The sequence below is a fragment of the Anser anser genome (genome assembly GCF_964211835.1).
Source record: "Anser anser genome assembly, chromosome: Z".
In the NCBI taxonomy this organism is placed as follows: domain Eukaryota; kingdom Metazoa; phylum Chordata; class Aves; order Anseriformes; family Anatidae; genus Anser; species Anser anser.
In genome coordinates, this window is record NC_139723.1 from 38,724,332 (window position 1) to 38,751,909 (window position 27,578).

The 27,578-nt window shown below is 35.6% G+C and overlaps 1 protein-coding gene across 10 annotated transcripts in view; it reads left to right on the top strand.

Moving 5' to 3' along the window:
- ROR2 (receptor tyrosine kinase like orphan receptor 2) overlaps positions 1–27,578 on the top strand; it is a 149,128-nt gene that overhangs the window by 95,336 nt on the left and 26,214 nt on the right. For 9 of the 10 annotated variants that reach the window (XM_083818958.1, XM_083818956.1, XM_083818960.1 and 6 more), the window contains 3 exons: positions 9,480–9,557; positions 18,813–19,100; positions 20,229–20,259. In XM_083818958.1, the coding sequence (XP_083675084.1) occupies positions 9,480–9,557; positions 18,813–19,100; positions 20,229–20,259 (397 nt within the window). Of the gene's footprint in view, positions 1–27; positions 691–9,479; positions 9,558–18,812; positions 19,101–20,228; positions 20,260–27,578 lie in introns of those variants that run through there. The other variant, XM_083818957.1, reaches the window with a different exon arrangement.

A 27,578-nucleotide genomic window follows, 5' to 3' on the forward strand; every position in this document is an offset into this window, starting at 1 on the left:
GTGTTTAAACTGTGATTTTACAGCTGAGGTGGTGAAGAGCTTTGGAATGTATCCACAATTGCTTGCTTTTTTTTTTTTCCCCCTTCCATAATACTTTAGCAACAAAGACTGTTTGTTATGAAACCCAGAATGACTTTTTTTCCATGGTTCAAGATGTTTATATACTCCTTCATATATTGACTTTGACTGCTCAACATATCGTTGTACAGAAAAGCTATGCTTGTGATAGCTAGTGGATTTAATTCCATTGTTGCTAAATTAGAAATGACATTGAAATGAGTATGTGGTTTAAAAAGTCTCAAACATTTTATGTTGTAAATAGTATTGAGTTCATTCTTATTTGTTAAACTTTCAGAACAGTTTTATTGGCATAATTACATCATAAAGCATTACTTAGAAACAAATTATTTCTTGCCTGTCTTTACTAGGAGCAAATGTAATCCTCTGTAGTGGCTAGACTACCTCTGCTATGGGGTGCAGAAATATGGTTGAAATCTGGAATTCTGTGATCAGTTGAATGTGGTGTATATCATCACAGCCATCAAAAAGCTCTATCTTGCGTTTTCTCTGCCCCAGCTTCTTGATTCTGGGCTGCTCCATCTCTTGTGCTGATTCAAAAACTCATACAGCTGCACCAGTTACCACACCAGGGAACTAACCTTTACTCCCCTCAGCCTCTGGGCAACTGAGGTACAAAAGCTTAAGGGATATTTACTGCAGACATGAGATCTGGGTGCCCACATACTTTTGAAAATCCTGGTAGACATCTGTCTCCATCTTTTGGCATCAAACACTTTTAGCATTCTTGCCTAAGGTGACTTGGCCAGGACTTTGCAGAAAGTGCTAAGAATTGAAAATGGGATCTGAATATTCCTTGGTGCAGGCTGAGATCCCATAATGATCCCCAGCCTGTATTATAAAATAAGAGCAGATGAATTTTGTCTTAACTTTATTTAAAACTATTTTGGCTGTAAATCAGTAGAATAATTTTTAGCCCAAAGTTTATCATCTCTGGAACTTTGTTGCATGCTGAACATGGTGACTTAAAATAAGCATCTTCTCATCCATGGCTGCTGTTTGTTTTACTGTAATGCTGCAGCAGGTGTTAATGAGGGTTCTGATGTGAACAAAATCTGAATAAATCTTTATCTCCAGTATATCTCACTAATGTTTCTGAATTCTCATTTTAAGTAGCAAATATGAGTTCTAGGAGAAAGAATCAAAGTTATTTAACAGCTAAACTAAAAAATGAGGGTTGTGTAATAAAAGATTGACAGTTCAATTGAAAATGCAGCTGTGATTAAATGTAAAATATACATTAACAGGCATTAAAATAAATCAAAGTATTCTTTGAAGTCTGTGTTTAAACCCCTGGTAATATTATTTTAAATGGCTTATCTGATTTTGATCTTCTCATACTGACTTCATAGTAGTAGGTGAGGTGCCTGGTTGATGACTGGGAAGATAAACTGCATCTTATATATATTTCTGTTTTGGAAGACCATTGTAACTCTGTGTGGAAATTGAGAATCTTCCATGCTCTGTAGTTTTATGCTGATGGCCAGCTCATCATTGTGTTTTATGGTGTTTTAAGATGATTTGATGGCAGGTTAATAGAGATTGTTTTATTAAATTAGGAAGTTTTGCAGAAACATTGTGAAATTTGCAAAGCAGGTTTTTCATCATGCACTTGCCTATTAGTTTTCCAAAACCGTCCACTAGTGTATCTTGCATCAGTCTGCGACACAAACATTCGCTATATCGGAGATTAATGCAATATGTAGATTCTCTCTTTATGCATTTAACTGACAAAAGAATATCAAGCTATAGGATTTTCAAGGCCTGTTAGGATGTGTTTGAGAAATGAGGTGTTCCTGTGCAGAATGAAGGTGATTTAATATTTGTGTTTGGAATTTTACTTTAAATTAATGCAAAATTTTCTGTCTTAAACAAATAATGAAGCTGTTTTCATTGCTTCAGATCCTAAACCTCAGATCTGCCTTTGTTTCCTTGTGTAGTTCCCACATTTTGCAGTAGAGCATTTTTTCCTGACACTTGCTGACATTAAACTATTTCAATATAGATTTTTTTCTATTTTACCTAAGAGCTAAGGAGAAGAAAATTCACACTAATGAAACAAGAGATTTGCTTCAATAAGGAATGCTTATAAACTGTGGGGATTTATTCTGTATAACTCAGTCCTGGCTCCTGTGAAGGGTTTCTTGTCTGTGTTTTCTTCCAGCTTTCTGAAGGTTCTGTTACTTGCAGGCTGGTGTCGGCCTTACTTTAAATATATTTGTTTGATGTTATTTTGATGACTCTTGTTGTTAGAGCAGGCGTACAAAAGCTTACTCCATTTCCAATAGTCTTATAGTGAGAGCTTTTTATTACTATGAGTTTAGCTGCAAGTAATTTTAAAGTACTTACGGATGGTATCAAAAATACATTTAAATTAAGTGTTTACCATATTATCTGGCAAAAAGTTTGCTTTGAAAGCTGATAGCAAGTTAAGAAATGTTTGTTATTCAGACTTCAGTCATCTGAGTAGAGCAACTGCAACAAAAACTGCAGGTTATTTCCCCCTCCTTTAGCTATTTTTATGTGAAATTGCAGCAGTTAAGTAACATGTGCTGTGGCGGTTCTAATCTGCCATAACTATGAAAGGGGCGCACTGATTTTATGCTACAAACTGCATCTTTTGTAGACTATTCACCACCCTTTACAGGTCTGCCAAGCCCACTCTGCAATTGGTTGCCAGGGGCTGCAGATGTTGGAAAAGAGAAATTTCAATGAAAGGCCCTGATTCAGCAACCTAAGCAGCCTGCCTCCCCCAGCCAAAGTAATCAGATTGGCAGCTGAATCAAAGGGTACAGTGGGCCCTTTGTTTGTGAGCTCCAGAGGTTAGTAATTGACAGAAGGTCAACAAAGTTTTATGAAGAAAAGAACAGAATATTAGAGGGTATTAGGCTGCAGAGGGAGAGTTTGAGAGTTTTATGTTATTGAAAGAAAGTTGGAACCTGAGTCAAAGGTTACAGTTGTGGGAAGCAAAGGGTGCATATTGCCATTTGAATCTGAAAATAGTTTCAGCTACAGGAACAGGACTATTGATGAGCAGAACGAATGGCTGAACAAAAATCAGCAGTTGCACTAGCTGTAGGTAAGTGCAGTTGTTAGTGTCGAAGGATTTTTTTGTAAGCTTTGGGATTTAACATACAATGGTAGAAGGACGGTCATTTTCCTCATAGAATCATGAGTCTGGAAGAGATCTTAAGAGGTCCTGTTTCACCCTGAGGAAAAGAAGAATTAACTGTATCTGTGCAGTATCGTCTGCAATAGGTGCTTGTCTAATCTCCCACCTTGGAAAATGTCATTTGTGGAGACCTGTGCAGTTGAAGAATGCTAGGTCTCAGTCCATGTCTAATCTCCTTCAGACTAAGCAGGCTTTGTCATTCATTTTTTCTTTTTGTTGGTCATATTTTTAGACCAACCCTGTGGCACTAGTTGTAGTATTTCAGTTTGTCCCAGATCCTTTTTGAAAGGTGATACACAAAACTGGAGAAAAGACTCCAGGGGTTTACTAGTGTTGAGTAGACTGGAGGGATTACTACTGTTTACATGTTCTGGTGTGATATTTGCCTTGTTTGCAGTAACTTAAGATTGTTGACTAATGTTCAATTCTAATCCATGTAAGCCAATTCAATGCTGGCTTCTATGTCGGTTATTACTCATCTCTGCTCTATTGGAAATGCTTAAAAATAATCTCTTTGTTCCATTATTTTTCCAGGAACTGATGTTAAGCTGATGGGTCTATAATTCTCTGGCACTCCTTTTTACCCTTTTTAATAAGTAATAAGAACTATTTGTGCAATTTCCAGCCCTTTAAGATCTCATCTGTTCTATACAAGAACTGAAAGACAGTTATAAACGTTACATGACATTGCATCAGCCAGCTCTTAACTGCTCTAAATTAATCAGGCCCACTCTGGCTGAAAATACCTGACTTTGTTATTCTCTTCCTGTTTGAGGCTGAGGCTCTGGTTTGTCCCTGGTATTAATTATAATAACTGCCTGCTTGGGACTGGCTTTTTGATGAAGATTAATGTATTGTTTTGATGTCTGTTTATAGCCATAAACATTTTTAAATGTCTTTATTGCAATTACCTCTCAAGTAATGAATGATGTGTAAACTCATAACCATTTCAGAAGGAAAAATTTAATTATTTTATGATGAACGGTGTATGGACCCTAAGATGGTGTTGTTTACCAGGCAATTTAGTTTTTCAAGTGTGTGAAAGAGCATTCCTGTCTCAGTAGTGCAGGATGATTTCTTGTGCGTTATGTTGGTCATCAGTGCCTAAAATGAAGTAGTGAATCTACCTGCCCTAGAATCCTTGTCACTCAGCAAATCTTTCTCATATTTGTCAGGAGAAGGGAATTCACATGAGAAGGGAAAACTATTTCTATTCAGTTGGAAAAATGTTTTATATATTGCTTTTTTTTTTCTTCTTCTTCTGCAGTTTGCTATAGTATGTCACAGAGATTGAGTAATATTAACTTGTATTTTGTACATCAGAAGTATTGAACATTGACTTTAAGTATGATTTGTGTTTTGACGTTCGTATTTTCCTTACATTGAAATAGCTTCCTCTCCTGCCCTGAAAACCTAAGATTTTTTTCTGTGTAAGTAAGCAGTATAAAAGAGGTACTATTTACAGTAGCTACATTTTACTTGGTGGTATGGTCCCTGAAAAGAGGGATATTCCTGAGGATCTGATGGGTGGTAAATCTGGAACGTGCATTACCCCATACAGGGATTCTGCATTCAGGCTGAGTTCTGGTTATGCTGAAGTCTTGTCCGTTCAAGTAGTGCACAAGGAGGGCAAACACTGGTCATCTTCTCTACCTGACAGTCACTGCAAATGTAGATTGAAGAAGTGGGTGTTCAGAAATAAGCTGTCATGTATTTAAAGTCTGATCAGAGAATATGTGTAAGTGAAAAACATGAGAGCAACCATACTGGAGCAGATCAGAGGTCTACTCAGCTCTGTGACATGGCTCTGATGGAAACAAAAAGGAGATGCTGAAGAAAAAGGGTAAGAAGGGGGCTGGCAAGTATAGTAGTACTTCTGGGTATTTTCCTAGCCTCCAGCCATTTTGAGCTCAGGGATTTCCTCACCAACATATGATTTCTGTAGATTAGTTAGTGCTCAATGGATTTTTATTCCATGAACTTGCCTGGTCTCACCTATACTCCATGTGATCTCTGTCCACAACCAAACTACATCTCATCTGAGAAAATGTTACCCTTCACTTGTTCTCAAATTGTCTTTTGCTGTTTTTCCCTCATACCCCTATGTCTTTTATCGAGAGGTTGGTAAAAGAGACAACAGTTTGAATCTGAATAGTCCAAGAACCTCATGACTCAAAAAAGCTGAGGTTGTATGTCAGCAAAGTTATCTTCTCCCCAGAATTCTAGCAGCTGTGAAGAAGCTATTTTGTAATTTTTAGTATCCTCATTGCTCTTCTCTGAAATTCTTCAACTCTTCTGTGCCCCTTTTCAAGATGAGAGCACCTGAACAACATGCAACGTTCAATGTATTAGAGAATGCCTTAGATTTATACAGCAGCGGCATAATGATGTTTTCAGTTTTATCCTTTATTCCTTTCTGAGGTATACACAACACTGATTGGATTTGCTTTTCTTACTGCTGCTGAGCTCAATTTTGATGGAACTAATAATGTTGAGACCAAGATCTTGTTCCTCAGTTATCATAGTTAGCTCTGAAAAAAGATGGTATTTAGAAAAAGTTTTCCCCATGTGCATTGTTTTTCATTTCTCTTCATCATTCTCAGCCAGGTCTGTTTTCACTCTCATTCCATGTCTTCACTTTCTTTACTTTGAAAATAAATCACAGAATGATTGAGATTGGAAGGGACCTCCAGAAATGATCTAGTCCAAGCCGCCTGCTCAAGCAGGGTCACCTACAGCATGTTACACAGGATGGCATCCAGGTGGGTTTTGAATATCTCCAAAGGAGGAGTTTCCATAACCTGTTTGGGTGGCCTGTTCCAGTGCTCTGTCACCCAAACCACAAAGAAGTTCTTCCTCATATGGTGATGGAACCTCCTGTGGTTCAATTTATACCCATTACTGCTTGTCCTGTCACTGGCCACCACTCAGAAGAGTTTGGCCTCATCCTCTTGACATTGTCCCCCCAGATATTTGTAGAGGTTGATAAGATCCCCTCTCAATCTCCTCTACTCTAGGCTGAACAGGCCCAGCTTGCTTAGTCTTTCCTCATAAGACAAATGTGATACCTGTGTAACCTTTGGTCATTCCTTTTCCATCCTTGTAGATTTTCTCCCATTCTGGCAGCAGCAGAACATGTGAAAAAATGCCAGGAAAAAATACAGAAAGTAGGAAGAAAAGTAAAATGGGATATCCAGATCGGAATATTGACTAAATTAAATGGGAAAAGGCATGCAAGCTAAAAATCTGATTTTTAGCTGTATAAGACAGCAAACTTGATGTATATGTCTGTGGAAAATTGGTGATGGCACATGATCGGGGTGCATCTGCCTTACAGTGAGGGAGTTAAGGAAAAATGACAGTGAGGGTTATTATCTAGATGATTTAACTAGATGATCTTTAAGGTCCCTTCCAACCTTAGCCATCTACTGATGGAAGTACAAGAGATCTTCTCCTTGCAGGATAAATGTACTAAGTTAGGAATTCAAATTCAGAAAGCACTGAAAATTATATTCAACAAGAATACATATTGTTTTCATTGGAGAGTTTCTTGGTTGTAGGATTCTTTTATTCTGTTTAACACAAAGGGAAAAGATTTTATTTGGTTGCAGCATTTTCTTGATCATCTGATCCATAAGCATTTCTGGTGGAAAAAACAAAAAACAAAAGATTAATTTTTAATGCTGATAATAACATCATGGTGTTTTAACTTATGGTTCAGTAAATTCAATCTTAAGCTTGGGAATTCATATTGAATGTGGTCTAAGTGGAATTTTGCAAATTGCAGAAAATATAGATGTTTCTTTCATAAAAGCAACAGTTTAAGTGACAGATCTGTTTTGTATTTATAATTTACAAAGTACACAAAGTATTTTCAGTCTTAACATTAGTTAGTTACAAAGACGTTGCACATAGGTGTTGTCTATGATTTGTAATTATCCTCTCATAAAGCACATCTGGAGAGAAATGTTTTTACCAGACATAAACATATCAAGCAAGAGAATGAATTACACAAAACTATCGTTGAAACATATTTCAAATCAGCAAATGCTTTTTTTCCTCTTTCCATCTTTATTCTGAAAAGCTTTCAAATAAAAAAAAAAAAGAGTGAGAGATGAGTTTGGGAGGAAGGAAAAAGAGAAAGATATTTCTGTGCTAATTTATCTGAGTTAATGCTTTTTCCTGCTATGAATCTCCCTAATTGACTGAAGAAATGAAAACAAGTCTTTTAAAATTGAACACATGGCATTAAAGCAAAAGTGGCACTCAGATCTTGGGCAGTTGGGATTCTGGAGGACTAAGCATAAAGTAATAAAGTGTGCCTAAGAATGAACTTCTATAAATAATCTTTCATGCAATGAATACTGGTGGTGGATTATGATCATCTGAATTTGCCAAGTCCAAGTGCTTGTGGACTGAAAGAACAGTTACTTTTCCTATTCTTCCTTTTGCTCCACTGTCTGGTCTGAAATCATACTGTTATCTTCCTTGTGGCTGGTAAATGTTGAAGTCCCTCTAAACTCCTTGTGGAACCTGGAGGAGGTCAATCAGAGGCAAGGTGAACTTGCCTAGCTGCTTCTTGGTAAAAATTAGAGGTGATATATCTGATATATATATATTCTGTCATATATATATGACAGAAGCACCCCTTACATGCCTTTATCAGTTCACACATAATCATGTCTACCCAAGCCTTAAACTTTCTAGTTCAAAAGAGAGTGTCTTACCATATGTATAGCACTGTCTTTACCGTTACTCTAACTGGGGTGTCAGGGAATGAGCACACAATTCATTTGGCATCAGAAGCACTACCAGACTAGGAGCCTCAAGCAGTATGAGATGAAGGGACGGCTGAAGTAATGACAAAGTGCGAGGATTGAGAAAAAATACTTAAGTGCAGACCCGCTATAATGTAGAGGATCTCTCTGATTTCTGTGTTTTACCCAATAAACTTAAAGGCGAGTTAGCTAAATCTTTTGTTCTCAAAAATAATGGTGACAGTCTTAATTCTTCTTTCGTAATGCAGGGGGAGTTATAGATGTCATTAATTGTATTTCATCACTGTGGCGTGCAGCCAGAATGTTTTTATAAGATTTATTTAGTGAGAAGGAAGGGCTATGAGGGCAAAAGGAAGAGTGAGAACCTTTTCTCGAGTTCTGTTTTGTCCAAAATGTCACCATGAACACCCCTGCCGAAGCAATATCTACAGCAAGTACCACATTTTTCACTTTGGATCCTGATAACCTTAGATTTATATGCTGTCTCTTAGTGATACAGCAAGACAATAGGGAATTTGGATGATTGAAAGTGAATTAGTGAGAATACAAAAATATGGGGGATCTGAGAAGTTGTTTTAGTAAGAACAATGGTATAACCTTGTCTTATTTATAAGTTTAGCTTTTATCCTCAAAGAATAATACTTTCAAAAGGGAGAGCAAACAGGAGAATGTCCACTTTATAATGGTCAGGATTTCCTAAGAACTGCAGAAGCAAAGGAACATGGAAGTGTTTTTTGCTGTCGGAAGGAACTGATAGCTGACTAACATTGGTTCTGTCTTGCTCTGATATATGCTAGACATAAGCAACGAGGGCAAACAAAAGAAAGTCCAGAAGAAAGTTTCATCAGTATTTGGAATACTTGAGGAAAGATAATGAGTTCACTATAGCTCAGTACTTGAAAAAGTGGTAAAATCATCAGGGAAAATTTTTCATTGCTTTGTTTTTGTTTCTGGGAGATAGATTTTAGAGATGTGTCTGAGAATAGGATAAGAAAATTAGCAAAGATGGTGAGTCTGACCTCTAAAAATATAATCTAACTTATTGTAATGTAACTTCAGAAACAGATTTATGCCATTTCACTGTTGAGAATGTCAGTAAAGTTCAGGTACTACTTAGTTTGCTGGACCAGTGAAACTATCAGGAAATATATGATTTTTTTTTTTAAAATGTGTGAACTTCATTCTGGTGAGAACTGGAATATTTTTTTTTAAATTTTTTTTTAATGCTGCCCATGCTTGTAAAGCACAAGGTGTTATACAGAACTGATTTATTGTTATGTTTTTTAAACTGGTATGGATAAAAACTGTCTTGCTATTAGGTGTTACCTGTATGTTATTCTGGAACCAGGATTTGGCCTGCATAAGTTAGCTGAACTCACTATCATGATTCAGTTTAAGAGACAGATTAAGTAAGAACCTCAGTTTAAACAAACCTGTTATTTTCTTCCTAGGTGAAATGGAAATTCCAGATTCAAATGACCCCTTAGGTCATGTGGATGGACTTGAGAGACCAATTCCAACACCTAAAGGTAAAATTAACTGTAGTTCTGTTTTTTTCTGCCAAAATATAAACATACGTTACAAAGCACCAAAAAAATCCTGTTGTTTTCACTTATCTGTATGTACATCTCTGTAAGACAGGCAGCCTTGTATGTCTTCATATTTCTGATTCTAAGCAGGAACAGTGAGGTTACAGGAGTCTGTAAAAAATAATTTTTAAGCATGTTCTTAAGGCTTGCACTGAGGGATTGTTTGATTGACCCAAACATGTATGGTTATTACTACCTTCCTACTATATTGTTCGTCAGGTAGGTGCCATGAATATGATCTGAGTTTGTACAGTACCACGCTTGGCATTTATAGGTAAATTTAAAGATATCTCTGAATATCTTTGTTTTGAGATAATTAAATCTAGCCTCTTTAATTTATTCTTCTGTGGCAACACAAGTGTACTTACAATGTAAGGAACTCTGAGCATTAGCGATTTTTTTTTTTTAACAGACTGGAATAACAGAATTTATAATAAATTGTTGGTTAATGTAAATTTGTGTTATACTTTATTAAAGTGTAGATCCAAATGGTATGATCTGTAAATTTTCTCCTTTACGCATGCACTGCAATCACAAATTTACTGCAAATTGTGATTCCAAATAAGTAGCATAACTTCATAAAACAGAGCACTTTCAGTATTTCGCCTGAAGAAACACATGCTTTCTAACTTGTAGTGCAGATTTTTTCTTCTTATGGATCCAACTGCTATATAAAGTAAAGACTGAGGCAAAGAAGGCATTCAGTACTTCAGCGTTTTCCCTGTCGTGTGTAACCAGGCTTGCCACCTTGTTCAACAGTGGGCCCACATTTTCCCTAGTCTTTCTTTTGTCACTGATGTACTTATTGAAGCCTCTCTTGCTCTCTTTGACATCCCTGGCCAGATTCAATTCCATTTGGGGTCTAGCTTTCAGAAATTTCATTCCCTGATGCGTTTTCTCTAAGTATAAGGATTGTCTTATACTTTCTGGTGTATTTTTTTTTTTCCTCACCTCCCTCCATATGTCAACCTTTATACTTAGAAAAAAATGCTCTCTGACTTACCATTAGCAGTCTTAGCAAGATGAGAACATGTTGAAATCTACCAAGCTCTGAGATGCTGGCCAGATATTCTCAGAACTTCTTTTTCAGAGATCTCAAATTTTGAGGGGACCATGGAATACAGTCACTGTATGCTATCATAGATGTCTGATATCAAATAATTCTTTTTTATTGTGCTTCATCTGAAAGTTAGATTTCTTACCTTGACTGTACTTATTGGAAGATTTTTCAGAATCTTCTGTTAATCTTCCATTAATTTCTATGCTTAATTGGATAGAAAAATGACATGTTTATCTTTTCAGAGAAAGATAAACATAGGAGAAACTGAAAGATAAACATAGAGAAACTAAAAGATTCTCTAATCAGGATCTGCTCATTGATGTGAGATACTCTGTCCCTCCCATTTGAGGGTAAACGGGTAAACTCAGGACATTCTTCTTCCCAGCCTTTTTCTATTTGCTGAAGTTCCCAAATTATTTTAGAGGATTCAACTTTGTCTTCCATTATAGGAATAATTTAAATAACTCTCATTTGTGTCAGCAACACTGTATGCTAGAGTTGTGTTATCTACTCCACACTCAAGTACCCAATACTTTTGATGGGAAAAAGTCAATGTTAATCTTTAACTGCAACTGACAGACTTGTTTAATTGGTAAGATGGTGCCATTCTACTCTTTTGTTATGTCTGAATTTTTAAGGATGCAGACATAAAAGAAAATGCTTCTTTCATGTGACATAACTTGCTAAATTCTTGCCCAGAAAGGAGTTGTAGTTATTTCCTTTTTTTTTTTTTTTTCAGAGCCACAGGCAATACCTGCCTGAGGAAGTAATTAATCACATCTCAAATGTTTCTACGTCATAAGGATTTTTATTTTCTTCAGAGAAACAAAAAAAAAGAGAGAGACCCTTGTTCTTATATGACTCATTGGTATAGAATCAGTTGCTAGTTTCTAGCATATCTGGTCTGGAAGTGGCCTCATTTTGCCTCATTTTTATATTTCAGAAATTTGTGTGTACCATGAGAAAATTAGAAAGAGTCCTTAGCTTCTTCCACCATATTGGCCTTCTTTTCTTCATTGAGGAATGTTTAGTTATAATAATCTGTTTGTGACCTTTATTTTTTTTCTTTTCTGTTAGTAGAATTGACAAAAAATAGGCCTGAAAATAATAGTAAACAAGCTTCAATATTGCGAAGGTTAGATCCACTGCAGAACTGTGTAGGTCACTTTTGTCCTCAAAATCCTCCAGAAACCCTGAAAAATGTTTCTGTCTCCAGAAGTAACCAGGTTAAGCAAGATATTATTAATAATATGCAACTTTTAAAAAAGTTGTAAGTCTGTTCATTCAAGTGAAACCAGCCTTCTAGTTCTGAACAGACTTAACTTCACTCTGACAACAACTTCTGAAAGTTGATGGGATAGGACCATGACTCAGTCATCAAGGAGAATTTACCTACCAGTAAATTTACCTACCAACAAGGAAAATTTACCTACCTGTTTCCTTTAAGTAAATACCTGAACTGCCACCAAAAAAGCACTGCCTCTGAGCAATGTTTTTCTGGAACCAGAATGGAACAGTGAGCTTTTGCTGTAGGAGAACTTAGGTCTTCTGGAGGTCTTTTGGATGTGTTGGAATGATAGATAGATAAATAAATAAATAAATCTCTTCCCAGTCCAATGAGTTCCACCAAGTAGGACACTTAATCTAAGTAAGACACCTGGGCTTCATCCCTCTAAGTATGAGAAAGTACTGCTCAAAAATAGGTTTTCTTCTGCTAATAAGAGAGCATAAGCCCACTGATTTAAGTGTGAGGGACAATGTTCAGACTGTGGCAATATTTCAATGGAAATTCTTTATTCCCGAATTGGCTGTAATTTATTCCAAAGTATATCTGAAGTATCCAGCTGCTTGTGTATGTGATCCAAAGTGTATGTGATAATAATTTTATTTTACATGCTTTTGGATGCATTTTTGTACATTGAGATCAAATCGTATGAGGAAAATGGGGTGCAAATAATGGGATTAAATTAGGCTGTAAAGGTATCAGTTCATCTGGAAACATTATGTGGCAATGTATAACTCAGTCTCCTTAACTACTCATGTATTTTAGGAGAGCTGCCAAACATCTCTTGTATTTCCTAACCTGGCTTCAATATATTGCTATAGATTGCTCATCTTCGTACTGGAGTTAAAGGGCAAAGAATTGAGAAGATTGTTTTACATTTTGGAAAAGTCTGTGCAAGAAATGAGGAGTCTTAGACTTCTCCACCCTCTCCTTATTAGAGTGGTGCTTCTCAGTGTGTTTCCAGTCCTGATTTATATGTGGAAGGAACCACTTTACTGGACTCTCACCATCTATTGAGGTGCAATGGTATGATATGTGTCCCCTAAGCTCTTGTACTTTCAGCAGTGTTGCTGTCCAAAACTCTAGAAAGAAGTGCTTTGTATTTCAGCAATCTTCATCTTTCTTATCTTTTATGACAGTGTTCTGATCTTAGATAAGCTCAGAACACTCCACAACACTTTGATATTTTTATAGATTACCCGTCAATTCTTTGAATGTTTTATACTCTTTACTGTATTCATAACAGTACCTTCGGGAGTAGTGTCATCTTTAAGTCATTTCTTTTACCTGTAAAATTAGAACACTGTTAACATTATGCTATTCCATAAGCTAAAGTATGTTTTTTAAGTCAAAAATTATGTCTTATTACTGGAAAGTGAATTAGCTCCTAATGGAAATATGATTGGTTTATATAGATACATCATTATTATTTATATATATAAAAATACATATGTATATATATATAAATATATTATGTTGGATGTAAAGTATTATTAACCTTAAAAGAAAATGCCATCACAGAAAGTTGCTAGTTGAAGCTGGGGCAAGAGAGCCTATGTTATTTTTTACAGCCTGCAAAACTAACTATGAGTTATTTGAAGACAAAAATGAAAATCATGGAGAGGAAGAAATAAAGAAAAAGCAAGGAGTTGAGGGAATGATAATCCCACATTGCTATTTAAGCAAATGATGTTATATATATTTCTAATGGTTTTGAAAACTGGGAAGTCCTACAAGATGAACCAAAAAAGGCTTTGAATTGGATGTAGTTTTGCAGAAAATAAAATTTCATTTTTTATATATATAAAAGATGATTTTAAATGATTAGTATTTAAAGCTAATGCTGTTGCAACTTATGATATATAATACTGAAGAGATGGATTTATGCTTTTTTTTTGACTGTTGCATTTAAAATTATTTAAGTGCATATATGTCTTATCAGAGAACGTGCATTTTGAAAGGTGATAAAATATATATGTAATTATCATTTGCTCTGAAGATATTGTTTTATCTTTAGGTATCTAGCACTTTATGATTCATATTTTCCATTCTTTCAGAAATTGGACATGTGGAACTTGGAATAGTATTGTACAAATAACCACTTAGGTCACGTGTAAATTTGGCAAGTCACTTAAACTCTCCTTGCTTTACTTTCTACATTTGGAAAGTAACATTGATGATATCTTCCTATATCCTAAGACTGGAGTATTCATAAGTGATTAAGAATTTCTGAAATAAATAGCTGCAAGTTTTTGATAATTGCTACTCATGTAGGTGATCATGGTGATAGTTTGAAAATTAGTTATGGTTGGTTATTTCTAAAATCAGCATAGGGAAAATGAGCAGCAACTAACAAAAATGGAAATCAAAACTCTAATCAAAAACGTCTAAGCCAGAACTAATTTGATTCAGAGTAACTAAAAAGATTGAGAGATTTTTTTTAGAACCAACTCCAAAATCACAGCTAAGATCTTAAAATAACACAAGTAGAATGATCATTTTGTATTGTGTTTATGACAAGCATGCCACATATGGTTTGAGACAATAACTATGACATCTAAGTCCCAGAATAATATAAATAAAAAGAAGAAAAATAGTATGTATGTAGGGTTTTTGTGATAGTTGCTTTCTTCATGTTTTTAGCTTAATATGTGTTTTTGTGCATATCACAATGATTTGATGTTCTTACCCTATGTGGGAAAAGTTTATTTTTATATTCTTGCCAAAACATGCAAAATAGTCCTGTCATCTTAATTTTGATTTGCTGTGGAATTCTGTTTGATATATTTGTATCAAATCTATTTCATGTTAAAATATGAAGGACTGGCAACGTAACAAAGACATTTCAAAATATGAAAGAGTTCTCCAGCATTCATGTCAGTCATTTCCCTAAGCTACTTTATTCACAGGATACATACAGTATGATAGTATAGCATAATATATAGATTAAGTTGTATTATTCTCTCATAGCTTCTTGACAGAACAGTTTTTACTCCGTTCAAGCAAAACAATTATTAGTAACGGTTGTACACTATGTTAGAAACCATAATAAAAGAGAAATTTAATTTAGAGTACCTTTGCCTACAGCAAATGCAGAGACATCCGTCAGATATCTTTTCCCTTTGTAGTCCTTTAAGCATTCTGATAACCAAGCCAAAGACCACTGAAAGCAAAGGAAGCATTTTCCTTCATTTTCATGAACTTTGGAACAAAGCCAGAGTACAGAAAAAGACTGTATATAAAACAGTTTTTGTGTAACACAGAAAACTGCTGGCCATTATACTTGGATTTTTATTTTTTTTAAATCTATTTGAATACCTATATTCCAAAGGAAATAGAATTGTTTCTAACATGACATTTACAGGTTTAGTAATGCCTTTTTTGCACATAGCAAGCTCAAAGCATTTTATAGAGAATATTTATTCTTTGTTTCATAGATATTTCACTATTAAAACAGACAAATCTATTCATTTTTTAAAATCTAGTTGTCTGTTACAGAACAAAGAATATAGAATGCAAGTTAAATAAAATACAAGTCCTAGCGTTTTCATGTTTCATTTTCCTCTGTACTTGTCCAAATGAATGTTTACTTATTAAGAGAGAGAGCTACATTGAAAAAGTTTGCTTTTAATGTTGTTAGGGTACCATTTTAGTCTGGGAACCAGTTTGTTTTTTCTCCAAACCATTTCGTCAAGCTGGCATCCACACAGTGTTTGTGGTGTGCCGTACATCACAAAAAGTAACTGCTAATTATCACCACAGAAATTAAATAAGGAAAATGTTCTTAAGAATATGGTTGGTAAAATTTTCCACTTTGTTTGAAAGATTTGCAGTTTGGGGTTGTCTAAATTGGATGCCAAATAACAGGGCAGCATAAGAAATGGCTGCCCACTCTTCCATACAATCATTTCAGATTCAGTAAGTATATAAATGCCAGACTTCAGCATTATTTCTCAAAGAGGAAACAAACCTAGCAGAGTGTACACTTCAGGGTACTGACATAAGCAATGGATAGGCCTTCATGTTGCCCTAATGCTCCTAAGCTTTTCCACAGAACTTTGAAGAAAACAGGAGCGCTTCAAAGTTCGGTAGGTTAAAATATTTATTACTTGATTTGTAATAACAGGGTAATTTAAAACACTGCACAAAATAAAATTGGCAGGAGGAGTAATGAACTAAAGCCAAATTTTGACCTGCAGGAAATGGATTCAGTTACACTGACTTCAGGGGAAGTGCATCTAATCACACTGGGTCTGAATTAGTCCATAAATCTTTGGCATTGCTTTTAGTTGTAATAGTTTTGTTCTCATTATTAGTGGGATCTGATTCATAAATTCATATGAAATATTTTGTTTTAAAAGCTATAGACCAAATTGCTTCCTATAGTAATTCTAGTTTAATTGGAATAACAGCAAGGTTTAACGTGGATTTAGTCTTGAATTAATAACAATTCTTGATCTTAATAAGTAAATTTAATGTCTATTTTCAGATGAATTAATTTAAATGTAATATCCATAGCTAACCTCAGCTGAAGACTCAACCCAGGTCATTTTAAGTCAGGAAAAGTGAAATAGAGATAGACGGTTAAGCAAGCTATAAGATGGTCAATGACACAAAAGCTGACAAATAGCTCAAGAATATTGTAGGCTTCTCACATTCCTCTGTGTTAAGAACAAAAATTGTACTGCAGAACCACAGTGACTGTCAGCTTACAGCACCTGAATTGGCCCCATAATCATGGAAAGCATCCTCTCTGCCTCTCTCACTTCATAGGAGTCAGGAGATCAGGAGCAGCTCTGAGCTAAGTGACTACATCTGTGCTGGTTCCATGCTGGAAGTGGTCCAGCCTCTCATGGCCCCATGTTGTGGCTCCAGTCTTCCACCAAACAACTTACTGTCACTGACATGACTGGATGTCATTGCACTTCCTCAGTGGCAAACACCCCCCCCCCCCCGTTTTTTTTTTAAGAATTTGTTTAATTTTTTTTTCTCTTTTACTTTTCCACTTCTTTTCATAAATTGGTTCTTCTAACTCAATTGGTTTTATTGACTACGGCAACTCTTTTTCAAACATATTTCAAATTAATGCAAACTGATTTATCTTCCTGCCTGTATAGTCTGCCTCAACTGCACTGTTTGAAAATAAGCTACATAGGGATTATGAAAAAGTAGCAAAATAAATGTTTATATTCTTTAAATAATGAGCAAAAGTGAAATAGGCATGGAAATTCCTTTTCTGCTTTTGGGGGGGGGACCTTGCTTACATTCTTGCTTACAGTAATTTAATTTTCTGTTACTTGCCAGACTGTCATCCTAGTTATTCCAACTCTGCAGCTGTGAAATGTAACTGTAAATGACAAGAAATCCTAAGCAAGACCTGGCAGAAAGCATTCATGTATCTCCCCCACATTTTCTTCCTTTTTTTTTTTTAACAAAATGCTTTAATATACATATATTTTGTGTTCTGTCAAAATGTTTTAAAGACCACTAAGGAATAGTAGGCTAACAACAGGGAAAGTTAATGTAAGATTGCAGACAGAATAATTTATCATTTTATAAGCAAAAGGATAACAAACTAATTTTCCTTAAGTTTGTAATGTTATGCAGAGATTATGTATTTAGATCTTACTTCATTTTCTGTTTACTGACATACTAAATTCACATTTGCCTCCATTGTATTTTCATACTGTACTGTAAAGCAGGAATTCTTTTGAAATGCCAATTGTATAGAACAATATAATACTCAGTAAAACCCATTTTTTCAGCAAAATTTGGCTTTCCAAATTCTGTATATTCTGATGTTTCTACTGCCACTTTTTCCTTTTCCAGTGCTACCCCTAGCCATTACAGAGGAACTGATTTTCATGGTTATGTCAAATGTAAATCAAAGCAGAGCATCAATTTTCTTAAAGGTATTTCAGGAATTAGACTGAGAATGTTGACTGCTGCATTCTGGTGTTAGATTCCTAGACAGTGATATGCTATTTCCTAATTAGACAACTGCAAAATAATCTATCTGATAGGAAATGGCACATATGGACATGCATCAAAGTTACTTTTTTATTTGGATCTAACTGACACAAAAGTGAAGTGCAATATGAAGTATATGTAATGCTCGGCGTCTAGATAAATTCATGAAAGGAAACATATGAACATGACAGATTAATATTTTTCTCACTTGTTTTGACAATGTCATTATTATTTCAGTGGAACTGAATGCTTTCAGTGTGTGATGCACTTCAGTTGCAGGACTTCTAATGCCAACTCAAATTTAAAAGCAATAAGCTACAGAATTTATGATTACCAAATTTTTCACATCGTTCTTCTGTCAATTATTCCATTTATCACTTGAGATCACCAATACAGCATACAGGCTTCCTGACAAGCCCTTTGCTTTCAGCAAACCACAAATTAGTGATTTTAGTTTTCATTTATAAAATTAAAATCCACAATACCTGTTTACTCAATATACATACAAACTTTTCTTTGTCCATTTTAGCACTATTTTGGGACTTGACAAAAAAAATGGCAGCCTATTATCAATTTAAAAATATAGCTTCAAAGTAGGTGAAAGGAGATAGAAATGTAATGGTATTAACTCATGTTTGACCTCCTAATCTGCATACTTACCTGCAGACAAACCTGAAGTCAATCACAAAAGACAAATTGGAGTGTGATGCTATTCTTTATCTAGGACAGTGAACTGTATATTTATTTATTTATCTATTCATATATCCTTGAAAGAAAGCTGAAACTGTTTCCAAGATGGACTCATAAAAATGTGCCTTTGGGCAGTCTTTTATCCCAACTCAAGTGAAGTTTGATCTTTTCTGACCTCTTACCCTTACAGGTTACTTTCTGACCTTTTTGGAACCAGTAAACAATATCACTGTAGTCCAGGGGCAAACAGCAATCCTCCACTGCAAGGTAGCAGGAAATCCGTCTCCAAATGTCAGATGGCTAAAAAATGATGCTCCTGTGGTGCAGGAGCCAAGACGTATCATCATAAGAAAAACAGATTATGGTTCACGTCTGAGAATCCAGGATCTTGATACCACGGATACAGGATACTACCAGTGTGTGGCTTCCAATGGGATGAAGACGATAACTGCAACAGGAGTATTGTTTGTAAGGCTTGGTGAGTTCCTGGCTTATATAATTGCTCAGACTACTTTATTGGCTAGGTATTAGTTTTCACAATAGCATAATAAGAAATGAATATGATGTTTTAAGAATTCTCAGCAATGAAAAGAAATAAATAAAGCCATTGCCAGGGGCCTCTCCCCCATTGCAGAACTTCATGGTTGAACTCGATACCCATTCACCAGTAATAAAAAAAAAAGTAAATACAGATGGAAAAGTCTGTAAATATGTAGCGAAGAAAAAATTTTAAGTGCAAGAATAATGTATTAAAAGGTAACATTTCATTGCCTGAAGTTTTCACTTTAATGCTGAGCACAGATTGTTTAAAAAAAAAAACAAAACAAACAAACAAAAAAAAACAACAACACTGAAGAGAAGCAGTTTTTGTTTTCTTTGTGATGCGCAATAGTGCTGTACCTATCCTTGTGAAATATCATGTTGGTACTGCTACTTGAAAACTGGCCTCAAAGTCTGCCCCTTGGGAACAGACCCACTGCACCTACGCTACACCTTCAAGAAGTACTTTTATTGTTTTTTGAAGACTTGATCATTCAGTTTGCAAGCAAAGCTTTCATTTATTTATTTTGCTTGTGCTTCTGATGTATTGAAAAAATAATTCAAGACATGTTTTCCTAAAATGTCTTCCAGTTTTATAGTGATAATAACTAACTCCACAGTTTGTTTGTAGTGATTCATTAAGTGCTGGCTATCAGACCTTGTTCCCATTGTGAGAAAGGTTAAGGGCATACCCTTGTCATACCATAAACTCTGATAGTAAGGCTCAGGTGAGGCTTAGTAAGAGGTAAGCGATGTGTCAAGATAACACATTGTCTTTTTAACAGCCTATATTTTTATGGCAGCAGATATTTTCCAACAAAAAATAAGTCCACTCAAGTTGCTGCCTGAACAGACAGAAAGATTCATGTGATTTTTATTTGTGGTCTTGAAAATAGCAATATGTAATTATGTGCAGGAACCCAGAGGCTTTTGTTTGAATCTTGAGACAAACCTTCCTTAAAGAGACAGTTTGCTTTAGGTTGCCTTTTTTTTTTTTTTTTTAATTTTTATGCTGTTGTCCTTGAGCCAAACTTGCCAGCAATGTTTGTTTGTTTTATGTTTGCAGGTCCAACAAACAGCCCAAATCACAATCTTCAGTAAGTACATTTTGGAAAATTACTTAATGTACTCTGACCAATTTTGCTCTGTAAGAATTTGGTTCATAAACTCAGTAAACACTGCCTGCAACCACAGTATGTTTACTAAAAATATCTAATATGACTGAAAACTCACAGAATGACTGAAACCTTTTCTGACAGGGATAGCATTGTGTTACTGTGGGTTTGGGTTTGATCAAATATTCTCAAATAGCTTCTTCTTGCTTATTTCATATTTAGGACAATGAAAATACCACAGAGTCATGATGTTTGAACACTAATTGTTTACAGGGCAAGCATGGGCTGGATGAGTGGTTAAAAATGAATGGGTAAAATGCTTAGGTTGCTGTGGTTGTAAATTTATCTATGTTATACTATTATAGTTTGAAAAGTCAGGTAAAACAAAACTAGAATCCTCTCTTTGAGCAGTTAGATAACCTCTATTTGTTAGTGTCATTTTGACTTTAGTAGTTACTGGCTGATTTTTCTTAGTTGTACTTAGTTGTTCACTTGCAGATCTAAGTTCATCTTTATGACTGGATCAGCTCTATGTATTCTGCTTTATTAGTTTTAATTTAAATAATACATACTGTGAATTCTTAAGATAGATTCTGCAGCATATCAGTTCAAGGCATATGGAACGCAACAAAGCCTTTTTATGCGTTAATTTCATAAAGTTACAGTTGGAATGGAGTAATTCAAAATAAGGATAAAAGTGAATTTGTAAAGATGCATGGGTGTTTTTAAGACATACATAACTGGTCAGTGCTTGAGACCACTGAACTGCCTTGAGTGGAAATTCCTTAAATTGCTGCAGTGGACTGACCACCACAGCATCCATTTTATAGATACTTTACTCAATCTTACATGTATAAAAGTAATAACACATAGTACACATTCTTGTACTTTATATATGCACAGAATGTGCAAATTAATTTAAAGGATTTCAACATTGTAAAGATTTCACAAGGTTTCATTTTTTTCTTAAAATTGATTGTTAACGATTGAAGATTAAAAACAGCTGTTTAAGTCAGCATACTAAAAATAAAGTAATAATTTCTGGAACCACTGAAATCCTATTTAAGATTATACAGCACTTTACTTTAAAAAAACTGTTATGCACCTGCTCTACAAAGGGTAAAATAGTGAGATTCCAGGAAGCCGTCCAATCTTTTACAGGTTTGGGAAGCAGAGACTGGTACAAGAGATAGCAAACTAAAATATGCATAGTGAAGCACTGAACTGAAGTTCAAAGAACACAGTTCTTGAACACAGTTGAAGAGTAGTGAGCTCTGAGAACAAGGTGAAAGGCCGGGAACCAGGTTTTACTTTGATTCCTGTTGTGTTATTAAGCAAATAATGAATATTATTTCTTTTGGTTTCTCTAATACTGTATCGTTCAAACATTTTCCTGCACTGAGCATTGCCTTGTTAATACTTTACAAATATCGACATAATTTAAAAACGAAAACACACACACTGTTAAAATGAAAAAATAAAATATGTGACATAGAATTCTTGGTTTCGTGCCCCCTAAAAGGAGAAGTGGATTAATGTTTCTTAGATATCTTCCATTCCTGCTTTACCTAGCTTTTGAACACTTTGTTATTTAACCTTTACTGGTTTTCAACTATAGGTTAAAATAAAGGAATAAACAACTTTATTTCATATGGTTCTGGAACTGGCTTGGGATTAGGACACTCCTAAATTGGTCCTGTAGCAATGGTACGAGGGATGAACCTGGAAGCAGTAGCTTTCCATCATCTTTTTGGGCTTGCCATTGGAAATGTAATGAAGAGTACAGTACTGGTAGATTATTTATTTATTTATTTATTTTGCATATCTGCTAGATTGAAGAGAAAGCTGTAACTTGAGAAAAACAGGCTGAGATCAAAGGTCAAGAGAGAAATCTTGAGGGACTTAGCAATGGAGGTCTAGGAACTTTCAGGGATTACAGATTTTTGCCTTCTTTAATGCCTGCCCCTATTTAATTTTTTTGCACCTTCCTACATCATCAGGTTTTGTCCACCAAATTTTCCAAAAATCTTACCCTTCTTTCCGATATTTCTTTTCGTTCCATTTTTTTTTAATTCCCATGTTCCCTGACTCCCGCTTAGTATTGCAAATAAAATGCTGTATTTGACAGTGTTATTTTTCCTCTTTTCAGAAACTGACTATGTTATCATTATCGTTGTTGTTGTTTTTAATGAATATTTTGTATAAAATTGTGCAGGTCAACTTGTAAGCCTGAATCAAGGAAAGGGGAAAAAGATGAATGAAATACCAAACTGCTTGGAAGGGGCTGGTGTGAAACAAAGGGCTCTTTCTGTTTGCTGGCTGTGCAGCATAGTCTCGTGTTGAACCACCTGAGTGCCGTTTCTCCTGGCATTAATGCTTCCAAAGAGACATGCTTCAGTGAAAGCGCTGAAACCTAAAATAATTGTATCTTGTTTTAAAACTACACCTAATGAATTATTAAGGGATAAAAACCTTTACCTATACAGATAACATCTAGCAAGGTATTTTTATATAATCCATGTGTTCTGCTGTGGATTTTTAAAAACTATCTAACAATTAAGAATTGCTGCAGATCAGTTCATTATGCAGATGGATTTACCAGTGCAAAAAAGGGCCCTGACTGTCTGCTAGTGATGTTGAGAGATTTCTGTACTTTATTTATTACTTTATTTATCAAAAGTATTAAAACTATTCAAAGTATTAATAGCTACTACAAATTAATTTACATATGAAATAAAATCAAAACACTATCAAAAAAATAGTCTCTGACCAGCCTTTGCTGTCCAAAGGGATATGCTACTAGAGGACAATTCTACCACAGGACTAGACAGCAGGGTGAATCCTTTCTCTCCCTGCATAACGTTTTCATATTTTGTATCATTAACATTATTCACTTTTTCCCGTGTGAAGAGAGATGTCCTGTCCATTCAGAAAGGTATGAATGAGAGAAAATAAAATAATTGGGTAGCAAATACCAGAGAATGGTATTTTAGAATAGTTTACAATTAGGCAATGAATGTTAATCTCTTGAAGTCTAAGAGTAGGAAAGCAGAAACAGCTGCCTTTCCTTCCAGAGATATTGCTCTTACAAGATCATGTCATTCTAAAAAGACTGTGTTCTCTAGTTTAATTTATTTTTCTCTTGAATTGAATAGTTAGATTGAATTTTATCCATTAGGCAAATTCCTGATTTGAAGCCGAGTTTTCTCACGTAGGCCGTGACTGTGGTGGAACCACCCTGAAGGGGATTTGGGATAGAAGATACCTAACAGTCTGTTGGCTCTAAGGTCCTCTGGAAAATCTGATATGGTTTCAGGAAACTAGGCTTTCTAAGTATGAAAATTCACTTTTTTTTTTTTTAATTGAACACTGAGATCGGTTCTGAACTTTCAGTTACCAGTGCCTGTATGCTGAATACTTATAAGGAGAAATAGGTGGGAAGAAACATAGTCATCAAGTAGAAGTTGCTATTAGTTCAGGGAGGAATGTTTTAGGTACTAACCATTCAGAACAACTTTGCATTGCTCACATGCCTTGTTTTATTCAGGCAGTTTGGGACAATAATTAGAATTTTAAAATTCAGTCCATTGAAGAAAAATGTGAAAAGAATTGTAGCTGAGGAAAAACAGTTTTTTCAAATGATGGAAAATAAAAGGTTTTTAAAGTCTAGTAACATCTGAGTTAAAACCCTGGTGAGGTTTCCCAAGGCTAGTGTAGGCAGTTTATTCTCTGTGGTTCTGCATATCCTACCACTTTTATCACATAGCTAAAGCACACAACTGCTGTGACCCCAATGGTGACCTTCTGCATGACATGACAGGCAGTCCTACAGTCTTGTGGTGGGTGCAAGTATGTCTTCATAATATGACAAATTTACATGTAAATATAAATTGGAAAAGGGACTATGAACCTTGAGAAAGAGGACGGAAGGGAGTGGGTCATCACTGCACTTCACACTGGTGTCACCTCCTTGGCTATGCCTGGGGTCTTCCAGAAAAAAGGCAGTAGCTGTAGGCAAAAATAATTTTGTTAGCTGGATCTGTCTGGGAATCTAAAGGTACCCACTTTAGAAAGGGAAGAATACTTTCCTTATAATTGAACAGCAGCAGTACCACTCCTTCCTTTTCTTTGAGTGGCAAAAACTCTTTTCTAGTCTCAGTGCAGTTCACACACTGATAATGGCATTTTTAATCTTGTAAATCATATGAGATTTTTCTTAAAATTCACATAGACAGATGTTTTAATACCTAATATAAGGCTATTTCAACTCAAAATTTACAGTGTTTAATCAGGTCCATTAGGACCAGGTGTTCAAAGATGGGGCTCCTCCAGAATGACATGCATGTCTTTTATTTCAGCAAAATATACCCTTGGAAGAGATGTCCATATTTGAGGTCTATATGTTTTTCTATGATATTTGTGGTAACATCTTGAAGTTACAGAATAAGCACATATTTTCTGTTCTGCTTTCCCGTTTTAATCAAGGAAGAAGAAGGATTTTGTGATTAAAACACTGGACTGTAATTTTAGAGGTCTGGATTTAATTTCTGGCTGTGCTCCTGTCTCCATATGTGATTGCAGCAAGTTGTTTAACCTTTGTCTCTCCATTTCTTGTACATCAAATGGAGATGGGCAATCTTGGGAATTCTGTGCCTTCCACTATTATGTGATCAGATCACTTCAAAACATTTAGGGTGCATTCTCTCCCCCAAAAACAAGGAATGTTACTCCTATTTTGCAAATGAGGAACCGAGGCACAGTTTATTTCAGGCTGGTCTACATTAAACAGCATGTGTTTGCCTTGGCAGATTTCCTGGCTTCCTGACAATCCAATTTGGGGATCTGGCTGGAACATGCTGCAGTTCCTTTCTAGCCCCTGTGTGTCAGTTTCCTTTTTAATTTCAAGGTTGGAGGGGAGGCTGTATTTCACCCTGGTGTGGGGTTAGGACTCTTATCAGGGAATTTTGATCCACCATCTCAGATCTGCTTCTTGGCCCATCGGTTTAAATGTTCTTTGACAATTTGCTCAGGCTGAGACTGGAAATTTGTAGAGGAATGAAAGAACTGAAATCAAGGCTTCAGTGAACCAGCCATCACACTTCTTTTTCATGCTGTTTTTCTCTCTTGTCTATTTTAGAATGTAAGTTTTTTGGTATACTGATTGATTTTTAATTTAGCTACGTAGTATCCTAGTAAGGCTCAAAATGTCTCAGAAATAAATGCGTAACTGAAAATTTGGTCTGTCCAGAGCTGTAGCATATACTCAAAAGAAGTGTAGTCTGCTGTCTTATAATGGAGAGTGAGAAAATTTTGTTCTAATCTTACATGTGTGGTTTTGAAAAATACCTTTTTTTTTTTTTTTTCCTCATTAAAAACCTAGAGTATGTGTAATTCAAGGCAAGATTAAAGAGCAGTGGAAGTGCTGGTTTGGGTTGCTTTGCGCCACACCAGATCCTGGCTTCTTCCCACACTATGTTATTTCTTCAGCTTTAATTTCCCAATTAAATATTTTTCTAATCTTTAGTAAATAAATAATGAAGGACCTATGCATTTTGTTATTTAGTGATAGAAGTATAAATTCAATATGGACTTACAAAATTGACTGATTTAAACACAATGTGTGTGTTTAACATGCTTAGCACTGTGGAGTAGAAGCAGGCATCTGTGGGCTAGGAAGCATACTTTCTACTCTCCAGAGTAATGGTTAGGTTTCTCACAGCCAGGAAGCTCTCTTATCAGTCAGGCTGTAAGGTGTGACTCTGAGAAGTGCATGTACATCCAAGAGCCAAAACCAGTGTCTCTATATCTGCGACTTGTTGTCTGAAGAAACTGTTTGCAAGCGGTAGCCTTTTCCTTTCCTTTTAAAGGAAGAAAAGAACAAGGGGAAGAAGCTGACAGGGAACACTGAAAAAAGGTTAATATTTTGTTTCAATTGTTATGCCCACCACTAACCTAAATTATTCAGAGCCCCCCCAGCACCAACCCCCCCCCCCCCCAAACAAAGGGATGCCAAGGATATGCAAAGGTGATTAAAAATAGAGCTCTGTGTTAGTAGATAAATCAAATGCCCCTTACAGTGTAATACAGCTGCTTTGTACTGCATGAGCCTGGTTGCAAAGCCAAGAAAGCATTCTTATGGGACTACTTTGCTGTGGGACAAGGCTTTCAAATTATTTAGGAAGAGGCAATTAATTACACTTCTGTCTGCTTTTAGAGTTAGGCTAACATAGGGTTAAATCTGAGGAAGCACCTTGCCTCTTGTGGTTAGCGGTAGAGTCAAGATACTTCAAAATGGGTGGACCATGTAATGTAATTAATGTAGTGCATACCACTTTGCTGTTATATATGGGGCTCCAGCACATAGTATACCAAAGCACAAGAACATTTTTTTTCCGAAGAGATGTGCTTTCCAAAATTCAGAAGTATAGCTTATAGGTACCCACCTACGTAATTAAATGAAGCTGATGTTTTGTGTAAGGAGAATTTACCCATAGACTGTGGGCTAGGACAAGCTCCTTTTTACTCTGCGGAGCAGTGGTCATGTTTCTCATAGCTAGGAGGCTATTTTATCAGTCGAGCTGTAAGGTGTGATTCTGAGATGTGCATGTACAGCCAAGAGCTGAATACAGCTTCAAGTTTGTAAAAATGTGACCCCAACATGCCCTCTTCCAGCAAATTCAAGATTAGCAACAGGTGCTTAGGTTTGGGCAGCTCAGAGAAACAATTTATATTAAACTACCAAAGAACTTGCAAGCAAAATAAGACATTTGTTGATCCTTTTAAAGATATACGTAAATTGATATTCAAAGTAGTAATGGCCCTTGGGCTTTTGGCAAGTAGCTACTGCAGCTGTTGGACATCCCTGATATAACCAGGGATCTTTAGTTTGTTTTGATTTTACTTCCTCTCTCTTTCCCTCCCCTTCTCTCCTTCGTTCAGAAGCTTAAATGGCTTTCAAAGTATTTATTGTATGTCCTACAAAAGGACAGTTATATGTCCCTGAGACTTCCTGTCAGCATTTGATGCCACACTGAGTATAATTAGAGTTCCTTAGGATGCTGAATAGCTTCTAAGTGCATGCATGGAAAGGGTGAATATTGCAGTTAGGCACAAAGGTAAAGGAACGCTATTCTAATGAAAAGTAGGTAATTCAACAAAATGAGGTAATGTTGTAACACCATACCATAAATCATCCTTTCAATTTTTATGGCTTTATAGTTATTTTTTCCTTACTTTTGTATTATTCCATTCTCTGGTTCAGTCTGAAAGGGCCAAACTATAGATGCAACTAATTCACCATA